A 17,726-nucleotide genomic window follows, 5' to 3' on the forward strand; every position below is an offset into this window, starting at 1 on the left:
GCAAGAGCTGTAAGTCCTGTTAGCACTATACATTTCTTTAGTCCCCTTCCATTGAGTTTTCACTTGTTAATTTCAACTTTATTTTTAGATATTTAAAATTGTTTACATGTACGAGTATTTTTCTGTATATGTACAACTTGTGTGTTTGGTAACCATTGAGGCCAGGAGAAGGTGTTGAATCCCATGGAACTTAGAGTACAGACAGTTGTAAGCCACTATGGAGATTGAACCCAGCAATAAGAGCAAGTTCTCTTAAGCTCTTTGTCATTTCTCCTGAACCCTTTTTTTAATTAAAAAAATTGATGTGTGTGGTGTATATGTACCTTTTAATGTAGGTGTGTGACTGTATCCCCCTTTTTAAATTAAAACTATGGTGTAGGCATGTGCACATGTGTTCATGTTTGTCGCAGCCAAAGGCAGATATTAGAGGCCCTTTTTCAATTCCTTTCCACCTTTAGTTTTTGAAACAAGGTTTCTCAGCTTCAGCTTCTCAATGACTTGTTTCAGCTAGTTCCACTCGCTGACCAGTGAGCTTCAGGGATCTGCCCATTTCTACCTCTCACCTCCACCTCCACCCCCTTTTTGTTAGCATCAAGGTTGATCTGAAACTTGCTATATAGCTCAGGCTAGCTTTATAGCTCAGGCTAGCTTTACACATGTGACAATTCTCCTACATCTGCCTCCTAAATATTGGAATTGTAAGCGTGTGGCACCACACTCGTCATTTAAGAGTTTCTCTGGTCTCCTCTGAATGATGCTGCCAGCCTTCCTGAGCCCCCACCCTCACTCCCACCCCCACCTGCTGGATGTTTTTGCTATCCTTCTGTCCTTGAGATCAGGAGCTTCCCCATCTCTTACTGTCCATTTGTGTGAGAATGCAGATGTGTGTTATAGGTGCATTATAGAATCACTGTCCAGACCCAAAGAGGCCATGCTGTTATCTATGTACACAGAGGCCAGCCAGCATTCCTCCCAAAGGCTCAATGGTAGATACTTTAGCTTTATAGACTATATGATCTATCTACAGTACGTAAATTAATAAGTGACACTATGCTCAAAACACTTTTTTCTTTTCCTTTCCTTTCTTCTTTCTTCCTTTCTTTTTTCTTTCTTTTTTGGAGGCAAGATTGCTGTGTGTAGCTCTGGCTGTCCTGGAGCTTGCTCTGTAGGACAGACTGGCCTTGAACTTAGAGATTTACCTGCCCCATGGCCTGCCTCTAAAATACTGTTTTCAAACTGATGATGAGAAGGTTTGACCCCAGGCTGCTTGTACTAGCTCTGTGGTTGAGATCAGATCAGTGGTGGCATGTCACAGGTTTGTGCTGGGTATTAACTTGGGTTGTCACAAGACACTCTGGTAAAAATCTTGACTCAACTGGTAATTACATGGATTAATTATGAAAAGAAAGAAGCCACTTAAAAACAGCATACAGTAGGTAGGATAGCACACACCTTTAATCTCAGCAGTCTAGAGGCAGATGGATCCTTGTGAGTTCCAGGCCAGCCTGGTCTACAGATGCCCGAGATGGGAGGCAGAGGCAGGACAATAGGACAGAAGCTTGAAGGCCGGCTAGTCTGGAGTAAGCTGCACAGAAGCAGAAGCAAGGCAAGCTGTAATGAAAGAGCTGACCTCTATACACACACTGCACCATGTGTGCTCCTGTGCTCACATGTGTGTGTTTGTATACATACACTCACACATTATAAAAAGACAAACTCATGTTTATGGTCCAGGTTGTCAACTGGGGAATCTTTGCAGGAAACAGGACAGTAAACTGAAGGATTCCTCCTTCAGGGGTTGAGAGCCCTAGGCATCGTGTCTGTAGGCCTTTTGTATGTCTTTGTAGGCTCCTGTGGGTAGATAAGGGTGAAACCCAGGGTCTTCACATGCTAGGCAAGGGCTCTACTGTAGAGATAAATCTCCAAACTCTGTTTTTTGACTGTTTTTTGAGACAGTATTGCTCTGACTCCTTCTGCCTCTACTTCTCAAGTATTGAGATGACTGTGTCCACCATACCTAGCAGACTTTTTCCCCCCAAGACAGGGTTTCTCATGCCCAGCTCTGGATTTTGTCTTAATCCATGGGGTAATGACTATTTCTATTCTTTTAGAGAACAGAGACATCAGAAACAAAATTCTGCCCAATTCTGCCTATGAACCTCTTTAAATTCAGGATAAGCCATAAGCAGCAGGCAATAAGAAATGTTAGATTAATATTTAGACTTCAGTCCAGATCTCAGGTTAACTCCTGAGTGATATTTGGTAGCAGAGCAAAAAATGAGACCTGAGGCTTTAGAAATGAGGTATTAGAAGCCACAGTCCACAGGTACATGCTGTTGTGTGGAGCCTATCCAGTTTGATATTCTACAATATAACAGTTAAAAACCCATCCTTCTAGAGAAGAGGTACAAGGTGTAATCCCAACAGTAAGAGATAGATTATAATGCCCTATAAACTTTTTGTGGGGAAGCATGACAGCCTGTTAGCTCAGATAGGGTACCAATCACGGACCAAAGTAAATATTCTACCCAAGTGTAGCTTGCTAAACCAGTGAATTTATCTGGCTTGTGGATGGGAGCGTGGAGCCTCTTATTTAATAAACAGCTGTACCTTAGTTACTTTTCTCACTGCTGTGACACAGTCCTTGACAAGAAGCAATTTAAGCGAGAAAGGATCTATTTAGATTACAGTTTGAGATCCATCATGGTAGGGCAGGCATGATGACATGAGTGGGGAGGCAGCTGGTCACATTGCATCCACAAAAGAAAGCAGAGGAAATGGACGTACAAAACCTCAAGGTCTACATCTAATGATCACATTCTCCAGTGAGGCTCTGCATCCTGAAAGATCTTCAGCCTTTTTTGCCTTTTGGTTGTTGTTGTTGTTGGGGTCTGGGAATTGCCACCACTCAAACACTGATTGTAGTCAAACAGTAATGGTTTATTGAATACCATATCCCATGACTGATCGATCAGGGCCACAGACCAGACTTGGGAGTTGGCTGTGACATTGAGTTAAGATTCTATAGGGCTTTTAAGCCTAAAATCCACAAATATCTGTTCCAAGTTATCCCACCAATGAGGACTTAGGGATAGGGGATTTCCTTAGAAACAGGCCTCTGTTGCACACTTATCTTGTTTCCATTGGCTGGGGTATTCAACTGTGGCAGGGGACTTGCATTGTCTAATATTCATGTCTTAACTTGCCAACCAAGATGTCAGTTACACTTGTTCAGTTCCTATAGAGAACACTTGTCAGTTCTCAGGAACTTAAACTTTGCTCACTCCTACTCAAAATGGAAGTCTTATTCCAAATGGCTTCTTATATTGGTACAGGTGTCTTTTTCATGTTGGGGTCCATCTTAGGGGCAGCTTATAAAAGCAAAAACCATAAAATCATATATACAGGTGCAGGAAGTGCTGCCTGACAGTTGGTTCAGGTCCAAGCTTACTGTGGCTAACTATACAAAGCAGTTCTAACTGACTTCTGTTGTGACTCGTTTCCAAGAACACCAAAGCACAGAACATAACAGAATCTTCAATTAACTCGAAAGTTTTCTTATACCAATAGCAACAGCACAAATAGCAGGTTAGACAGGTAACAGTTAGACAAGGTTTCTCAGTGTAGCCCTGGCTACCCTGAAATTCACTCTGTGGATGAGGCTGGTCTCAAACTCATAAAGATCCACCTGCCTCTGCCTCTTGAGTGCTGGGATTAAAGGTGTTTACCACCACACCTAGCCTCTTCAATCTTTCCTGGTCTGCCATGAGGTATTTCAGTTATTCAGGAACTTCTAAAGGTCTCCAAGCCCAAGGGATGTTGGGGCCTAGGCTGCCCCACTTTGGGCGGCCTAAAATGTTGAGACCCTCTCCACTCTGCGCTTGGCGGCCACTGTATCCTGGCCCAAGCTGGCGCTCCGGTCCTCGGGTAGGGTTCAGCAAGAGAGAGAGTGAGCACGGACTCGAAGAATGGAGACCAGACAGAGTGTGATTCAATCCTGTTTATTCTTCAGTGTCTCTTCCTAGTCCAAGTCCCAAGTCTTGAGTTCCTAGTTCCTAGTTGTACTCACTCTTGTTCTCTTCTGAGTATCTAATGTCTACTCCTGCTCCTAGTATCTGAATCTCTGTTACTCCAAGTTGTTCTCCAGGTTGTTCTCTCTAGAGCCAAATGTCTTCTACCTAAATGTCAAGTAATCTGATCTTCTGTCTGCCTCTCACCTTTATATGTCTCACTTCTAAGCCATGCCTCTAAGTCACACCTTTAATCATGCCCTTAGGTCTTGTCTCTAAATCTGATCTCTAAGTCACACTCTTAAGTTACACACCTTTAATCTCACACCTTTAATCTCACACACCCAAGGAAAGTCCTGGGTATCTAAAACAAGATGTTATCAGAGTGTGCTCAGCTGTTGTAGGCTATTGTAAAACAAGTTTCATGTCAGGGTATATGGCTCAAGATGGCTGCAAAGCTGATAGCCACCTTCTGCTAAAAGTCGGCTCCCAACAAAGGGCCACAAACCCGCTGCACTCTGTAATTCTGACAATAGAAAGTACTGTGAGGAGACACAGGACCAGGTGTCAGGGGGGTGGCCCACCCTTGACACAGGATCGGAGTTCTCAACTGGAAGCAGGTATATCTGGAAGGCGCATAATAAATATACACAGAATACTTTTTGGGTACAAGCTGACAGGCAATTTTTCAAGGCTTAAAGTTTCTTTTTTCTCTTACTCTCTGCTTTCTTTCTCACTCATCCACTTGCAGCTTGAGGCTGCACAGACTCTGCATTCTCCTGCGCACTCTGCTTTTCTCCTGTGGGCTTTTCTTTCCTTGAGCTCCCACACTCCTACACACCTGTGTGTTCCCCTCTCACTCTCACACCCATCTCACACACACCTCACACACACCACATGCACTCTCCTTTCACTCATGCACACATTCTCCATACACACCTCACATTCTCTCTTCACTCACTCCTCACATTCTCTCTTCACTCACTCCTCACATTCTCTCTTCACTCCTCACATTCTCTCTTCACTCCTCACATTCTCTCTTCACTCCTCACATTCTCTCTTCGCTCTTCACATTCTCTCTTCACTCCTCACATTCTCTCTTCACTCACTCCTCACATTCTCTCTTCACTCCTCACATTCTCTCTTCACTCCTCACATTCTCTCTTCACTCACTCCTCACATTCTCTCTTCACTCCTCACATTCTCTCTTTACTCACTCCTCACATTCTCTCTTCACTCCTCACATTCTCTCTTCACTCACTCTTTGTTTAGAACTGCGGTAGCCCACGTTTGGGCACCAAAAATGTTGAGAACCGCACTAGCCCCACGTTGGGGCGCCAAAAATGTTGAGGCCCTCTCCACTGTATCCCGGCCCAAGCTGCCGCTCCAGTCTGCGGGTTGGGGTTCAGCAAGAGAGAGACTGAGGACGGACTCGAAGAATGGAGACCAGACAGAGTGTGTTTAAATCCCATTTATTCTTCAGTTTCTCTTCCTAGTCCAAGTCTTGAGTTCCTAGTTCCTAGTTCCTAGTTGTACTCTTCTCTCTTCCTAGTTGTACTCAATCTCGTACTCTTCCAAGTGTCTAATGTCTACTCCTACTCCTAGTGTCTGAATCTCTGTTACTCCAAATTGTTCTGAGTTGTACTGTCCTAATTGTTCTGTACTCTCCTGTCTGCCTCTTGCCTTCTATATGTCTCACTTCTAAGCCGTGCCTTTAGGTCACACCTTTGAGTCATGCCCTTAGGTCTTGTCTCTAAATCTGATCTCTAAATCACGCACCTTTAGTCTCACACACCCAGGGAAAGTCCTGGGTATCTAAAGCAAGATGTTATCAGAGTGTGTTCAGCTGTTGTAGGCTATTGTAATCCAAGTCTCATGTCAGGGTATATGGCTCAAGATGGCTGCAAAGCTGATAGCCGCTTTCTGCTAAAAGTCGGCTCTCAACAACTCTTCACATTCTCTCTTTCTCATGCTCTCTCACCTTTTTCTTGCCCCAGTCTTTTATTGATACTTCAAAAGCAGTTAGAAAAAAAGACATTGTATAATCATTGACAAATCAAATTAAAAAGAATAACCATATCTCACAAAGAATTAAGAATTACAAGTGTTCCCCAAAGTTTCAAGCTTTCCCTATTATCTGGCCTATAGCCAAAATAATAATAATTGTAAACTTATCATTATTTAAACTTTAACTTTTAACTTATACTTCAGAGCTCAGAGCTCCGAGGTCAGTTACTTGCATTTTCCTGTGAAGCTCTAATGATAAATGACATGGGCAAAGCTGCCAGGCAGTGGCCAGAAAGAATTAAATTAACCTTTAATTCAGTAGTTCCACTAGCTTTCTACTTCTATACATTGCACACAATAACTTTCCTAAAAGTCCCAGTGTTTTAACTTAGTTTTACTAATATATAACTTTTTGCATTCTATACTTATTTATCCAGGAACCACTCTTTTTTGGTCTTTTGTTTGTTTCTTTGTTTTTGTTGTTGCTTTTTTTTTTTTTTTTTTTTTTTTTTGGTAAGACTTATTTTATTTATATGAGTACACTGTAGCTGTCTTCAGACACACCAGAAGAGGGCATCAGATCCCATTACAGATGGTTGTGAACCACCGTGTGGTTGCTGGGAATTGAACTCAGGACCTCTGGAAGAGCAGTCAGAGCTCTTAACCACTGAGCCATCTCTCCAGTCCCCCAGGAACCACTCTTAAATGTTGTGCAAAACTTCTTTCATAACATAGATTGTTCCTATCTTGGGGTCCCAGTATTGGCTCTATTTCATTTTCTAATAATTTCTTTAAACTTTCTTTGCAAGTCAAACATTAATCTGAAATTATCATTGTGCAGTTATTGCATTGTTTCCAAGATGAGAACACACAGCATGTTCCTGGGCCATTAGGACTGTGCTGTGCTGGGCCCTAGGCCTCATTTTTTTTTTTTTTTTTTTTTTTTGTTTTTTTTTTTTTGTTTTTCGAGATAGGGTTTCTCTGTATATCCCTGGTTGTCCTAGAACTCACTCTGTAGACCAGGCTGGCCTCGAACTCAGAAATCCGCCTGCCTCTGCCTCCCAAGTGCTGGAATTAAAGGCGTGCGCCACCACTGCCCAGCTTCTAGGCCTCAATTTTTAATTGTTTAAGAATCCTTACATCAGAGAACATCTAGTTTCAAGAATTCACCAGAGCAGGAGAAAGAAGTAAGAAAGTCAGCTATAATAGAATAATTATGCACACCAAGGCCAACTGGAAAACAGTCACACACAAATGAGATCTATACAGCCGTTGTCCAGGGCTAAGGTTGGGAGAAATGGGAACAGCTGTTTTTACATAGAGCTGCTGAGGGCTACTGAGATGACTCCGTCCTGGCCTACTGCAGGAAGTCCCTTTTGTCAGATGGCGGGTCCCCTGGAGGGATATGTCTCCTGCTTCTCAGGGTCCCAGACACCATCCTCTTTACAAGGAGCTGCCGCAGGCTTCTGAGATGTCTCCATCCTGGCCTACTGCAGGCAGTCCCTGTCACTATATGCTGTCCCCAGCAACTAGGAGCTCACACTCACTGCTGGTGGGGATTCAAAATGGTGCAGCCACTGTGGAAGATGAGGTATGGGTTTATTGGGTTTGCTTGGTTATGTGGTAGGAATTTTGCTTGGCTTCGTTTTGATTTTTACAGTTAAGGATGCAGATACCAGTGATCTAGGACACCCCCACCCTGATACTTAGCAAGAAATAGGAACATAGAAACCTATATATTGCATTATAGCATCTTTACATTTGCTGTATTTTGGAAGCAGCGCAGCCCCTCCTTGGGGATACGGGGACATGCATGGCTGCTCTAGGGGGAGCGTGGCTACTTGACGGTGATGTTGTCTGCTGTCTGTGACCTTTTCAGAAAGCATGTACATGGGTTGGGGCTTCTGTACCTTTTTGGCAAGGGTTTATAGTCAGGGTTGGTTGTGGAGCCAGGCCTGTGAGTCTCAGGAGAGAGCATGTAAGAGCATTACCTAGTAAATGTGCAGGTCAGTGGCCCTGACCTACAACTCCTGTCAGCCAAACCTTCGCTACGTTTCTCTTTGACAAATTTTGGTTTACATTAAAATTACCAGTGTCCACAGCATGCCTGGTGAAGTCACAGCTATGTGAGTAGAAGCCAGACAGGACTTCCAGAAGCCTCTGTGGGGTGTGGAAATTCCCTAGGAGCTTTCTGGGTCCCTCATGAAGGACTAATGGAGTCATTGTTACAGGGTCACGCTGCACCGTACGAGACAGTTTCTGCCCGTGCAGCTGTCTCGTCCACTGTGCTTTGGCTTCCTGCAGCAGCTTTTCAAGGAGTTTTTGAGAAATACCCGGAAACTCTGGTGAGGGTTGTGCAGGTGAGTTTCTTTTAGGCTGGCTTTCCTGTCTGCCATGGGCATCTCAAGCACTGGGGCTACACACTGGCATGACTCCCATTAGGAGGACTGAACACAGTCAGCATCATGACTGAATCAGAAGATGTAGAATTAGCTTTGTTGGCAGGATTTACTGCCGTGCATGTGGATTCTAGGGAGTGCTGTTTTAAACAAATTGTAAGAAGGCTGAGTGCGTGTGTTCTGGGGAGGCTTGTTGGCTGTGCAGCCTAATGTGATGGTGAGTTCCAGGTCCCAGTGAGAGAGCCTGTCTTAGAACAGACGTAGTGGCTGACTCCTAACTAGCAACATCTCTGCCCTCCATGTGCATGTACACACATGTGCTACTGTTCACACACACACACACACACACACACACACACACACACACACACGGATGTGAATAACTCCACAGATGATTTAGGACCTCACATTCTCCCAAAAGAGATTTTTAAATTTCTTACTAAATATTTCATTTTAATTTTTGATTTATATAAAAATGGAAAACACTACTTAATTCCTATGTGTCCCACATTGTCTCTCATGTTAGCACCCTGCTCCACAAATGGTGGGTTGTTTGGCCCTGAAAAAGGTGAGCTGTGGTCTGTGGCCTGTGCTGTGGGGCTTAGCAGGTATTCCACGTGGCACTGCTGGTGCCCAGCCTAGCTATCGCACACACTGTCTCTTGCAGATCATCATGGTACGGCTGCAGCGGGTGACTTTCCTGGCTCTGCACAACTACCTGGGGCTGACTACAGAGCTCTTCAACCCTGTGAGTGCAGGCCTCCTGCATACTGCATAGCTCACTGTGAGGACGGTAGATCTCTCACCAGGGTACATGATTGTGCCAGGGTACAAGTGGTCCTAGTTGTGAGACTGGACTTTGAGAAGTGGTGGTAGGCTTTATGTATTTGCACAATGGTGCACTGACAGGACTTGGGGGCATGTAGGCTTGTCAAACACTAGAGAGATTAGCCTGCTTTGTGGCCTACCAGTAGTCCTGTTGTGCCCCTAAGGCCATAATTCTGGATGAATTTGGTGCCCCCAGGTACTGAGACTGTGGGCTGGGTCATCGTGTCCCTCTTGCCTTGTCCTCTTGTCCTTGGCTCTGTCCGTGTCTGTCCTTGACTTAGCACTGAGCTGAGTGGTTACTAAGCTATGACTTGGAAGGGTTGGTATGTTACCAAGGTGCCAAGGCCTTGAATCTCCTGATTTTGTACCTCCTGGTAAAATTGCAGCTGGTCATAGCCTGTGAAGTGGGGCAAAACCTGTTCTCATCTAGAAGGGCTTAGTAAGAACGGAGCCAGTGGCTTCATTTACTATACCTGAAGCAAGGGCAGAGGAAATTACTATGAAACACACAAATGAAGCCCTGACAGAACTCCCTCAAGTTGGTAAGAAGTGCTTGGTACCTGTGAGTACCTATGATGGTTTCTCTAGTTTGGGTGATATTTTAGAATTTGTCGTGCAAAGTTGCTGGTATTTTAGGGAATATTCTTTTATGTTACATGACTTCCCTACTAATGAAGAGTTGAGGTTTCTGATTGCATGAGCTGTTACCGTGGCTGTACGAAGACTTAGACAGAACCTGAGAGAAGAACACACTGAGCCTTAACCAGCTCATCCTCTCTGAGCTGCCTGGATTTCAAGTGCTTCTCTTCTGATAGCATGCTTATAAGGAACCCAGGGAATTCCTCGAGCAGATCTAATGTTCTTCTCATCCCCCAGGAGAGCCAAGCCATCCCTCTCTTGTCAGTAGCAAGTGTGGCTGGACGAGCCAAGAGACAGATGTCATATGGCCCAGAGGAACATCTTGAGAAGTCCCCAAAGCCCCCGGACTTCAGTAGCTCAGGTACGCTGCAGTTCAGGACCTTCTTACTCCACTGTCCAGGTCTCCTTACTGCCTCCAGGTCTCCTCACATACCTCATGTCTCTTCTCCTGTCCCTAGATCTTATTACATGGCCCCAGGTTTTCTGACCTGAGGATTCCTCACAGGCCCCCAGTAATCCCTGGGCTCCTCACGTGGTTACAATTTTTAGCTATCCTTATATATGCCCAGATTTCTTGGTCTATGATTTCCTTATCTGTCCTAAGCCCTCTGAAGCTTCCCTCAGTTACCCTCCCATGCCCTGGGCCATGTTGCATGTGTCCAAGAATGTCACCTCTGTCTTTTGGTACTTCCCAGTGAGGGGCGTGCTGCATACGATGCTGTTCAGGAGAACAAGTTCACAGCTTTGTCTTCTGACCCACACTGCTCCTAGTTCTCAAGAGCAAGCGTGGGGGTGGGGGGAGGTTGGAGGATAAATTGCCCAAGCACACTTGAGCAACATATATCACCTATGCTGATTATTACCACAAATCCACTTTGAAAATAGATATACGTTCAATGTCTTAATAGTCCATAGTACTCTGTGAAGGATTCCAGGTGACTAAAAACAGTATATTAAGTGAGATGAAGCAGCCTTTGGTATGAGCTAGGCTGGAACTGTCCACTGGGTCCTGTCTAAGACAAGGCTTTGGGCCTTAGTGACCTTGAAACATGTCCCTAGTTGATCTGGTTTTCCCCAGAAATGTACTTTAAAACAGGTGTCATTTAATCTATTTCCCGAGTAGTGCTTTTCTCTCTGAAATTTTGGTCAGCTTAAGTTATGGAACCTCAAGTCTAGTCGTCTTGAAGACAGTTGGTTGAGGGCAGTTCTCCAGTGTTGTCTTCACAGAGATTGGGGTGAGGAGGTCTGGAGACCTCACTGGAAGCAGACAGTAGCACGTAGTGTCCTATATGTAGGCTAGACCAGGGTCCTTTGAAGCCCAGGTGGAACATTCAAGCCTGTCTTGCGACAAGTGTGCTAATGGTTATCTCTACAGAAGAAGGCCATGGAAAAGGGGGCAACTAGGAGGTTCCTCTGCTTCGGGGTTTACCTTCAGAGCTTGTGGGTGGTTGTAGGGATAGTCAGTTCAGAAGGCCCATAGAGGAAGATGGCTAAGAGGGAGGCAGGGTTGGAGGACCAGCCTGAGGCTAACATTCTTTGGTTACTCCCCTGGCAAATAGCTAACAGTGAGATTGCCTGAAAGCCCTGTTTGTGGGTAAGTTATCTGCAGGTTCGCAGGGTATTTGGGAGAGCCTGGGCCATGTGCTGTTTGTGGGGATTCTGGGTTTTGAGCCGTTGGTAGTAACTGGAACCAGACAGAGCTGAAGTAACTCCTTCCTGTCTCCCCCAGATCACGGAAGCAGCTGCGTGGCAGTCTCTGGGCCTCTGCTGAAGAGGAGCTGCTCAGTACCTCTGCCTTCCATCCATGGGGAGGTAGATGAGCTCAGGCAGCCCCAGAGAAGTGGCTCTAACACTTCAGCCTTCCAAGGTAAAGGCCTCCTATTGCTGCAGCTGGCTCTAGCGACAGGTTCTATATGTCATTAGATGAGTTAAGCTGTCTCATTTCCCAGTGTCATCTTGTCTGACCACAAAGGTGGACATCTTGAAGTTGGTACCCTTTATGATTGGACAAGAGTGTCCCAGTCCCACGGGACATTGAACTGGAATCAGAAGACCTGAAAGAGAACTGGAAACAGGGGAAACAGAATGAGCGGCTTGTCTGTAGGTGGATCAAACCGCTGATTTTACTTTTTCACACAGGGGTTATAAGCACATAAAGGCAGGATGTGGGGAAGGGGATGACACAGCAGCGTAGGTGTTCAGGGGGAGTACAGATCTCTTCCAGAACAGAGTATCATCTGGGTGAAGGTTCAGGGAACGGGACACTATGACTCCGCCTATGATTCACTTGTCCTTATCTAAGTTGGTACTATCCACCAAGGCTGCCTACCCAAGGTCTATGACTATCCACAAGACCTATGACTACTTGTTCCTACCAAAGCTGCCTGTATACAATATCTTACAGTCAGTGTTTTTCCACAGAGACCTGAGACTTTGTGTTAGCAGGCTGACTTAGGCCTATGGCTGATTTTAGGCCTTCAGTGTATAAGCAAAGCTGCCTCTGACGCAAGAGCCTGTGGCCAAGGCACTCCTCTGCCTGGGCCTGAGGCCTTGGTGGTAGTCTTTCTGCTTTGTACGCCTTGTGAACTCTGCACCCTGCCTCGATCTACTAGCCTGTGCATGATTCCCCTCCTCTGCAGAGCCCTGGACCTTGTGCATGATTCCCCTCCTCTGCAGAGCCCTGGACCTACCACACCTATTAGTGGGTAACTGACAGCTTTATGACAGCCTGCTTCATGTAAACCGGGTCAGATTTTTTCTTTCCCAACCTGCTTGATGCCCACTGTGTTCTGCCTGGTTTCTGGTGCATGGTTTTTGTTTGTTTGTTTGTTTGTTTTTGAGGTTTTCATACTTATTTTTTGTTTTGTTTTGTTTTGTTTTTTGAGACAAGGTTTCTTTGTATAGCCCTGGCTGTCCTGGAACTCACTCTGGAGACCAGGCTGGCCTCGAACTCAGAAATCCACCTGCCTCTGCCTCCCAAGTGCTGGGATTAAAGGCGTGCGCCACCACCACCCGGCTCTTACTACATACTTATATTCTGGCCTCAAACTCACAATCTTCTTGCCCCAGTCTCTTTAAACCTTAATTGTTGCAAATATTTTCTCCTGTTTCCATCTATCAGAAACTCAGCCCAGAGGCCTTTTCATTATCAGAACAATGTTCCTCTACTAAAAGCAAGTCACTTGTGTGCTCAATGGCTCATACTTGTAATCCCAGCAGATTAGGGAGGCTGAGGCAGGAGAATTGCCATAAATTTGAGACCAGCCTGAACCACAGAATAAGACTCTGTCTCAAAAACTATCTTCAGCTGTGTATAGTGGCATGTATCTTTAAGCCCAACACTCAGGAGATAGAGGCAGGGATCTCTGTGAATTCAAGGCCAGCCTGGTCTACATAGTGAGTTCAGAGCCAGGGCTACATAGTGAGACCCTGCCTTGAAAGAAAGAAAGGCAGTCAGAAAAGAAGGAAGGGAAGTAGGAAGGAGGGAGAGAAAGAAGAAAGGAGGGAGGGAGTAAGGGAAGGAGGGGGGAGGAAGTAAAGCAAAAAAAGTCAGTCAGGCAGGCAAGCGAACACTTGGCACGTGTACTTAGCTTTTTATGATTTATTCTTGGCTCAGTCTTGTATCCTACGTGTATCTTAGAGGACTTTTGTTAGTTTTCATACTGAGGTCTTTCATTCCTCTGTTATTCATTTTTATAATGTAAATCAGTGAAATTTGCCATGCATGACTCTATATTATCATACCCAATATCATTAGTGGAGCAGTCTCTGACTGTTTAAAAATGCCATCTTCATTAGGTATTACATTTTGAGTCTGTGTGAGTTTTTCACCCCTAAAATATTAGCTTTTGGTTTTTTCATTTGTTTGTTTGTTTTTGAGATGGGGGTGGGGTCTCACTCTGTACCAAAGCTAGCCTGTGGGTATCAGGAATCTGCCTGTCTCTGTCTCCCAGCCCTGGGAGTGTGCAATGTGTGTCACAGCTATGGGCTTTTAGATGGCTGCCGGAGCTCTGAACTCAGCTCCTCGTATTTGCACAGCAAGTACTTTATCCACTTACGCACCTCCCAAGCTGCTCGGTACAGCTGTGTTCCTTTGGTATGGGAAAGGTTGTAGCACATAAAGAGGGAGAGACTCTCTCCCTTCTTCCCTTCCTCTCTCTCTCCCTTTTAAGCCTTTTAAGTGTGGGTACTAGGAACTGAACTCTGTTCTGCAAGAACAGAACAGTATTTGCTTGTAACACTGAACCATTTTCCCAGCTCCCAGAACTGTTTTAAATCAGTGATTATAGTCCTTAAATTTTCCTTTCTGATTAGAAGACTATGTGGACTATGTATGAGTCAATGGCCTCACTCCTCAGGAGCCATGAGGCAGGGTTTTTTACTGGGACCTTGGGATTGCCAAGTAGGCAGACTAGTTAATGACGGAGAGTCAAGGAGCTTCCTGTTTCTGCCTCTCAATTGACCATTTTATTTAAAAGGATTTGTTTATTTGTTTTTAATTTTTCATTTTTTTTTCGAGACAGGGTTTCTCTGTGTAGTCCTGGCTGTCCTGGAACTCACTCTGTAGACCAGGCTGGCCTTGAACTCTCAGATATCTGCCTCCCTCTGCCTCCCAAGTGCTGGGATTAAAGACGTGTGCCACCACTCACTGCCCGACAATTTTTCATGTTTATTTATTTATTTATTTTATTTATATAAATGTTTTACCTGCATGTATAAATGTGCAATGCATGTACCTGGTACCTGAAAAGGTCAGAAGAGGCTGTTGGGTCGCCTAAAACTGGCATTGCAAATGGCTGTGAGACGCCATGTGAGTGCTGAGAATTGAACCCATGTTCCCCTCAAAGGCAGCAGGTGCTCTTTAACCACTGGGTGGCTCTGCAGCCCCTGTTTATTTTTATTCCATGTGTATGATTATTTTGACTCCATGTATGTAAGTGAACTGCATGTGTGTCTAGTGCTCACAGTTGCCAGAAGAGGGTGCTTGTTCCCCTGGAACTGGAGCTACTGATGGTTTGGAAGCCTCTCCAGACTAATGCCTCACTTTCAGTGTGTGTGCTGGGGTATAAATTAGTTCCTCATGCTTGTGTGGCAAATACTGTATTGACTGTTAACTCCCTAGTGCCAAAGCTGTTTCTTTTTAATTTAAAACAATTTTTAAAAATTATACACACAAATAATATACACACAAAAATAAATAAATAAATAAAATATAGTAAAACACTTTTAAAAGGCAATGTCACTACGTTTGTTTGCCTCTTTGTGCACGTAGCTGCTTTTCTTTCTGCTGTTTTGACTTTCCATGATGGAACAAGAGCTTCATCACTAGAAGCCGACCGCCTCCGGCCAGACGGCCAGGCAGGCCTGGACTCCCAGCCTCGAAACCATGAGCTAAACAGACATCTTTGCTTTTTGGTTTTTGTCTTGTCTTGTTTTGTTCTGTTTTGTTTTGTTTTGAAACAGGGTTTCTCTGTATAGCTGTCCTGGAACTAGATTTGTAGACCAGGGTAGCCATGAACTCAAGAGATCTGCCTGCTTCTGCCTCCTGAGTGCGAGGATTGAAGGTGTGCCTCACCATATGTACCTACATCTTTGCTTTCTGTAGTACTGCCTTCAGATGTCCAAATACAAATGGACTAATGATATTGTGACAAAAAATGCTAGCAATCCAACATTGATGTCCAGAGATTTGAGTCTTGTCTACCAAGTCTGTGCTGTTAGATGCTCACTCAGTCTGCCCTTTCTGTGCCTGTGCCTATGGGCCAGCAGCTGAGCAGTGAACTGAGTCTTCTTTCTGTTTGTAGAAAGCCATGAGGGGGCCACCTCAGACCTGGGGATGGCATACAACCGTACCAGGATTTTGCCACACTCCGATGAGCATCTTGGGAACTCTTTGGCCAGCAAGGTATAGCCATCCATGCTCTCCTTGCTGTCCCCTGGTGCCTTGCCTGCTCCCTATTTACCAGTGCTGTGGGCGTGGCTCACGGCCAGCATCCCCAGCACCAGCAGTAGGTCATGGAGATGCACACACATTCCTTCCTCATCATACCTCTTTTGATGACTTGTATCTTTGTTCTTCTCAAGTCCAAGAAAAGTGTTGTTGCAGAGGCCCCCTCTGCCATCTTCCACTACTCAGAAAGTTCCAGGAATGAGCCGGGGGCTAGCGGGAAGACAGATGCTATCTTCAGAGCTGCCACAAAGGACCTCCTTACCCTGATGAAGCTAGATGTAAGTATGTGGGCTCAGAAAAGGGGTGGTGATGACTCCTGATCCCCGCACAACCTGCTTCTTCCTTTCCCCCATTTTGAGTAGCACATCCCTCTAATGCTTCCTGCACCATGGCCCTCTTCTTTATCTCGGCCTGCCAGTAGTGGGGAGCCACATCTGTGGTGTAGCCTTGTCCCAGCCAGTGCATCTGTGGGCTTTTACAATCACCTGGCCACTTGGAACTACATCCTTGTGGCAGCCTGAGCTGCCCCACGCTTGGGGGCCAAAAATGTTGCGGACCGCTCTGTCAATATTGGAACCCGCACTGCCAAAAGCCTTGGGGGCTAAATTGTTAGAGCCTGCACTGCCCCAAGTTGCTCCAGTCTGCGGTTTGGGGTTCAGCAAGAGAGAGAGTGAGGACGGATGTGAAGAATGGAGACCAGACAGAGTGTGACTCAATCCTGTTTATTCTTCAGTTTCTCTTCTTTTCTCCATGTCCCTAGTTCCAAGTTCCTAGTGCCTCCAAGTTCCAAGTTTCTTCTTCCAAGTTCTAGTGCCTAATGTCTAAATCCAAGTTCTTCCTCCAAGTGCCAAGTGCCTAATACCTAACAATCTGTTCTTCCCAGTTCTCTAGTCCAAGTGTCTTCTTCCTCGATGCCTAATTCCTACTCCAAGTTGTACTCTACTCTTCTGTCTGCCTCTTGCCTTTTATATGTCTCACTTATAAGCCACGCCCTTAAGTCACACCCTTAGGTCTTATCTCTAAATCTGATCTCTAAGTCATGCCCTTAAGTCTCAGCTCTAAATCACAGCTTTGTCTCACACACCCAAGGGAAGATCCTGGGTATCTAAAACAAGATGTTATCAGAGTGTGCTCAGCTGTTGTAGGCTGATGTAATCAAGTCTCTTATCAGGGTATATGGCTCAAGATGGCTGCAAGGATGATAGCCGCCTTCTGTGGCTCCCCATACATCCTCATATATGTGTTTTGAGTTATTTTTTTGCTAAGGCAGTGGTGGCGCACACCTTTAATTCTAAAAAAAAAAAAAAGTTATTTTTCCCTTCTCTCTCTCTCTCTCTCTCTCTCTCTCTCTGTCCACCCTCCCCTTTCTCTCTCCATCTCTCTCTGTCTCTCTCTGTCTCTGTCTCTGACTCTCTCTCTCTCTCTCTCTGTGTGTGTGTGTATAGTCCAGGCTGGGTCCTGTCTCATCTTCCTGAGTGCTATAGTGAATATGTGCCACCACGCCCTAACCCTTGTATTTTTTTAATGCATGAAAATATGCATGCATATATATATGTATATATATGCATACATATATATATATATACACATACATACATACATACACACACATGTGTCTTAGTGTTTTATTATTATGAAGGTATGCCATGACTATGGAAATGCTTATAGAACCATTTAATTGGGGCTGGCTTACATTCAGAGGTTTAGTCCATTATAGTCATGGTGGGAAACATGACAGCATGCAGGCAGACATGGTGCTGGAGAAGGAGCTGAGAGTTCACATTGGGATGTGCAGGCAGTAGGAAGACAGAGACACTGGGTGGGCCTGGCTTGAACATTTGAAACCCCAAAGCCTACCTGTCTTCCCTGTCCCCTGTGAAACACTTCTGCAAC

General features: G+C 45.1%; 1 protein-coding gene across 10 annotated transcripts in view; it reads left to right on the forward strand.

Annotated features, from left to right (window-relative positions):
• Positions 1–17,726, forward strand: part of Pnpla7 (patatin like domain 7, lysophospholipase) — an 83,116-nt gene that overhangs the window by 15,746 nt on the left and 49,644 nt on the right. For all 10 annotated transcript variants that reach the window (XR_013111512.1, XM_076937515.1, XM_034505288.2 and 7 more), the window contains 6 exons: positions 8,249–8,377; positions 9,084–9,164; positions 10,121–10,244; positions 11,613–11,750; positions 15,688–15,788; positions 15,968–16,111. Coding sequence is in view for 9 of the 10 variants with exons in the window: in XM_076937515.1 (XP_076793630.1) it covers positions 8,249–8,377; positions 9,084–9,164; positions 10,121–10,244; positions 11,613–11,750; positions 15,688–15,788; positions 15,968–16,111 (717 nt within the window). In the remaining variant the exon portion in view is untranslated. The remainder of the gene's footprint in view (positions 1–8,248; positions 8,378–9,083; positions 9,165–10,120; positions 10,245–11,612; positions 11,751–15,687; positions 15,789–15,967; positions 16,112–17,726) is intronic.

The sequence above is a fragment of the Arvicanthis niloticus genome, chromosome 6 (genome assembly GCF_011762505.2).
Source record: "Arvicanthis niloticus isolate mArvNil1 chromosome 6, mArvNil1.pat.X, whole genome shotgun sequence".
Taxonomy (NCBI): Eukaryota; Metazoa; Chordata; class Mammalia; order Rodentia; family Muridae; genus Arvicanthis; species Arvicanthis niloticus.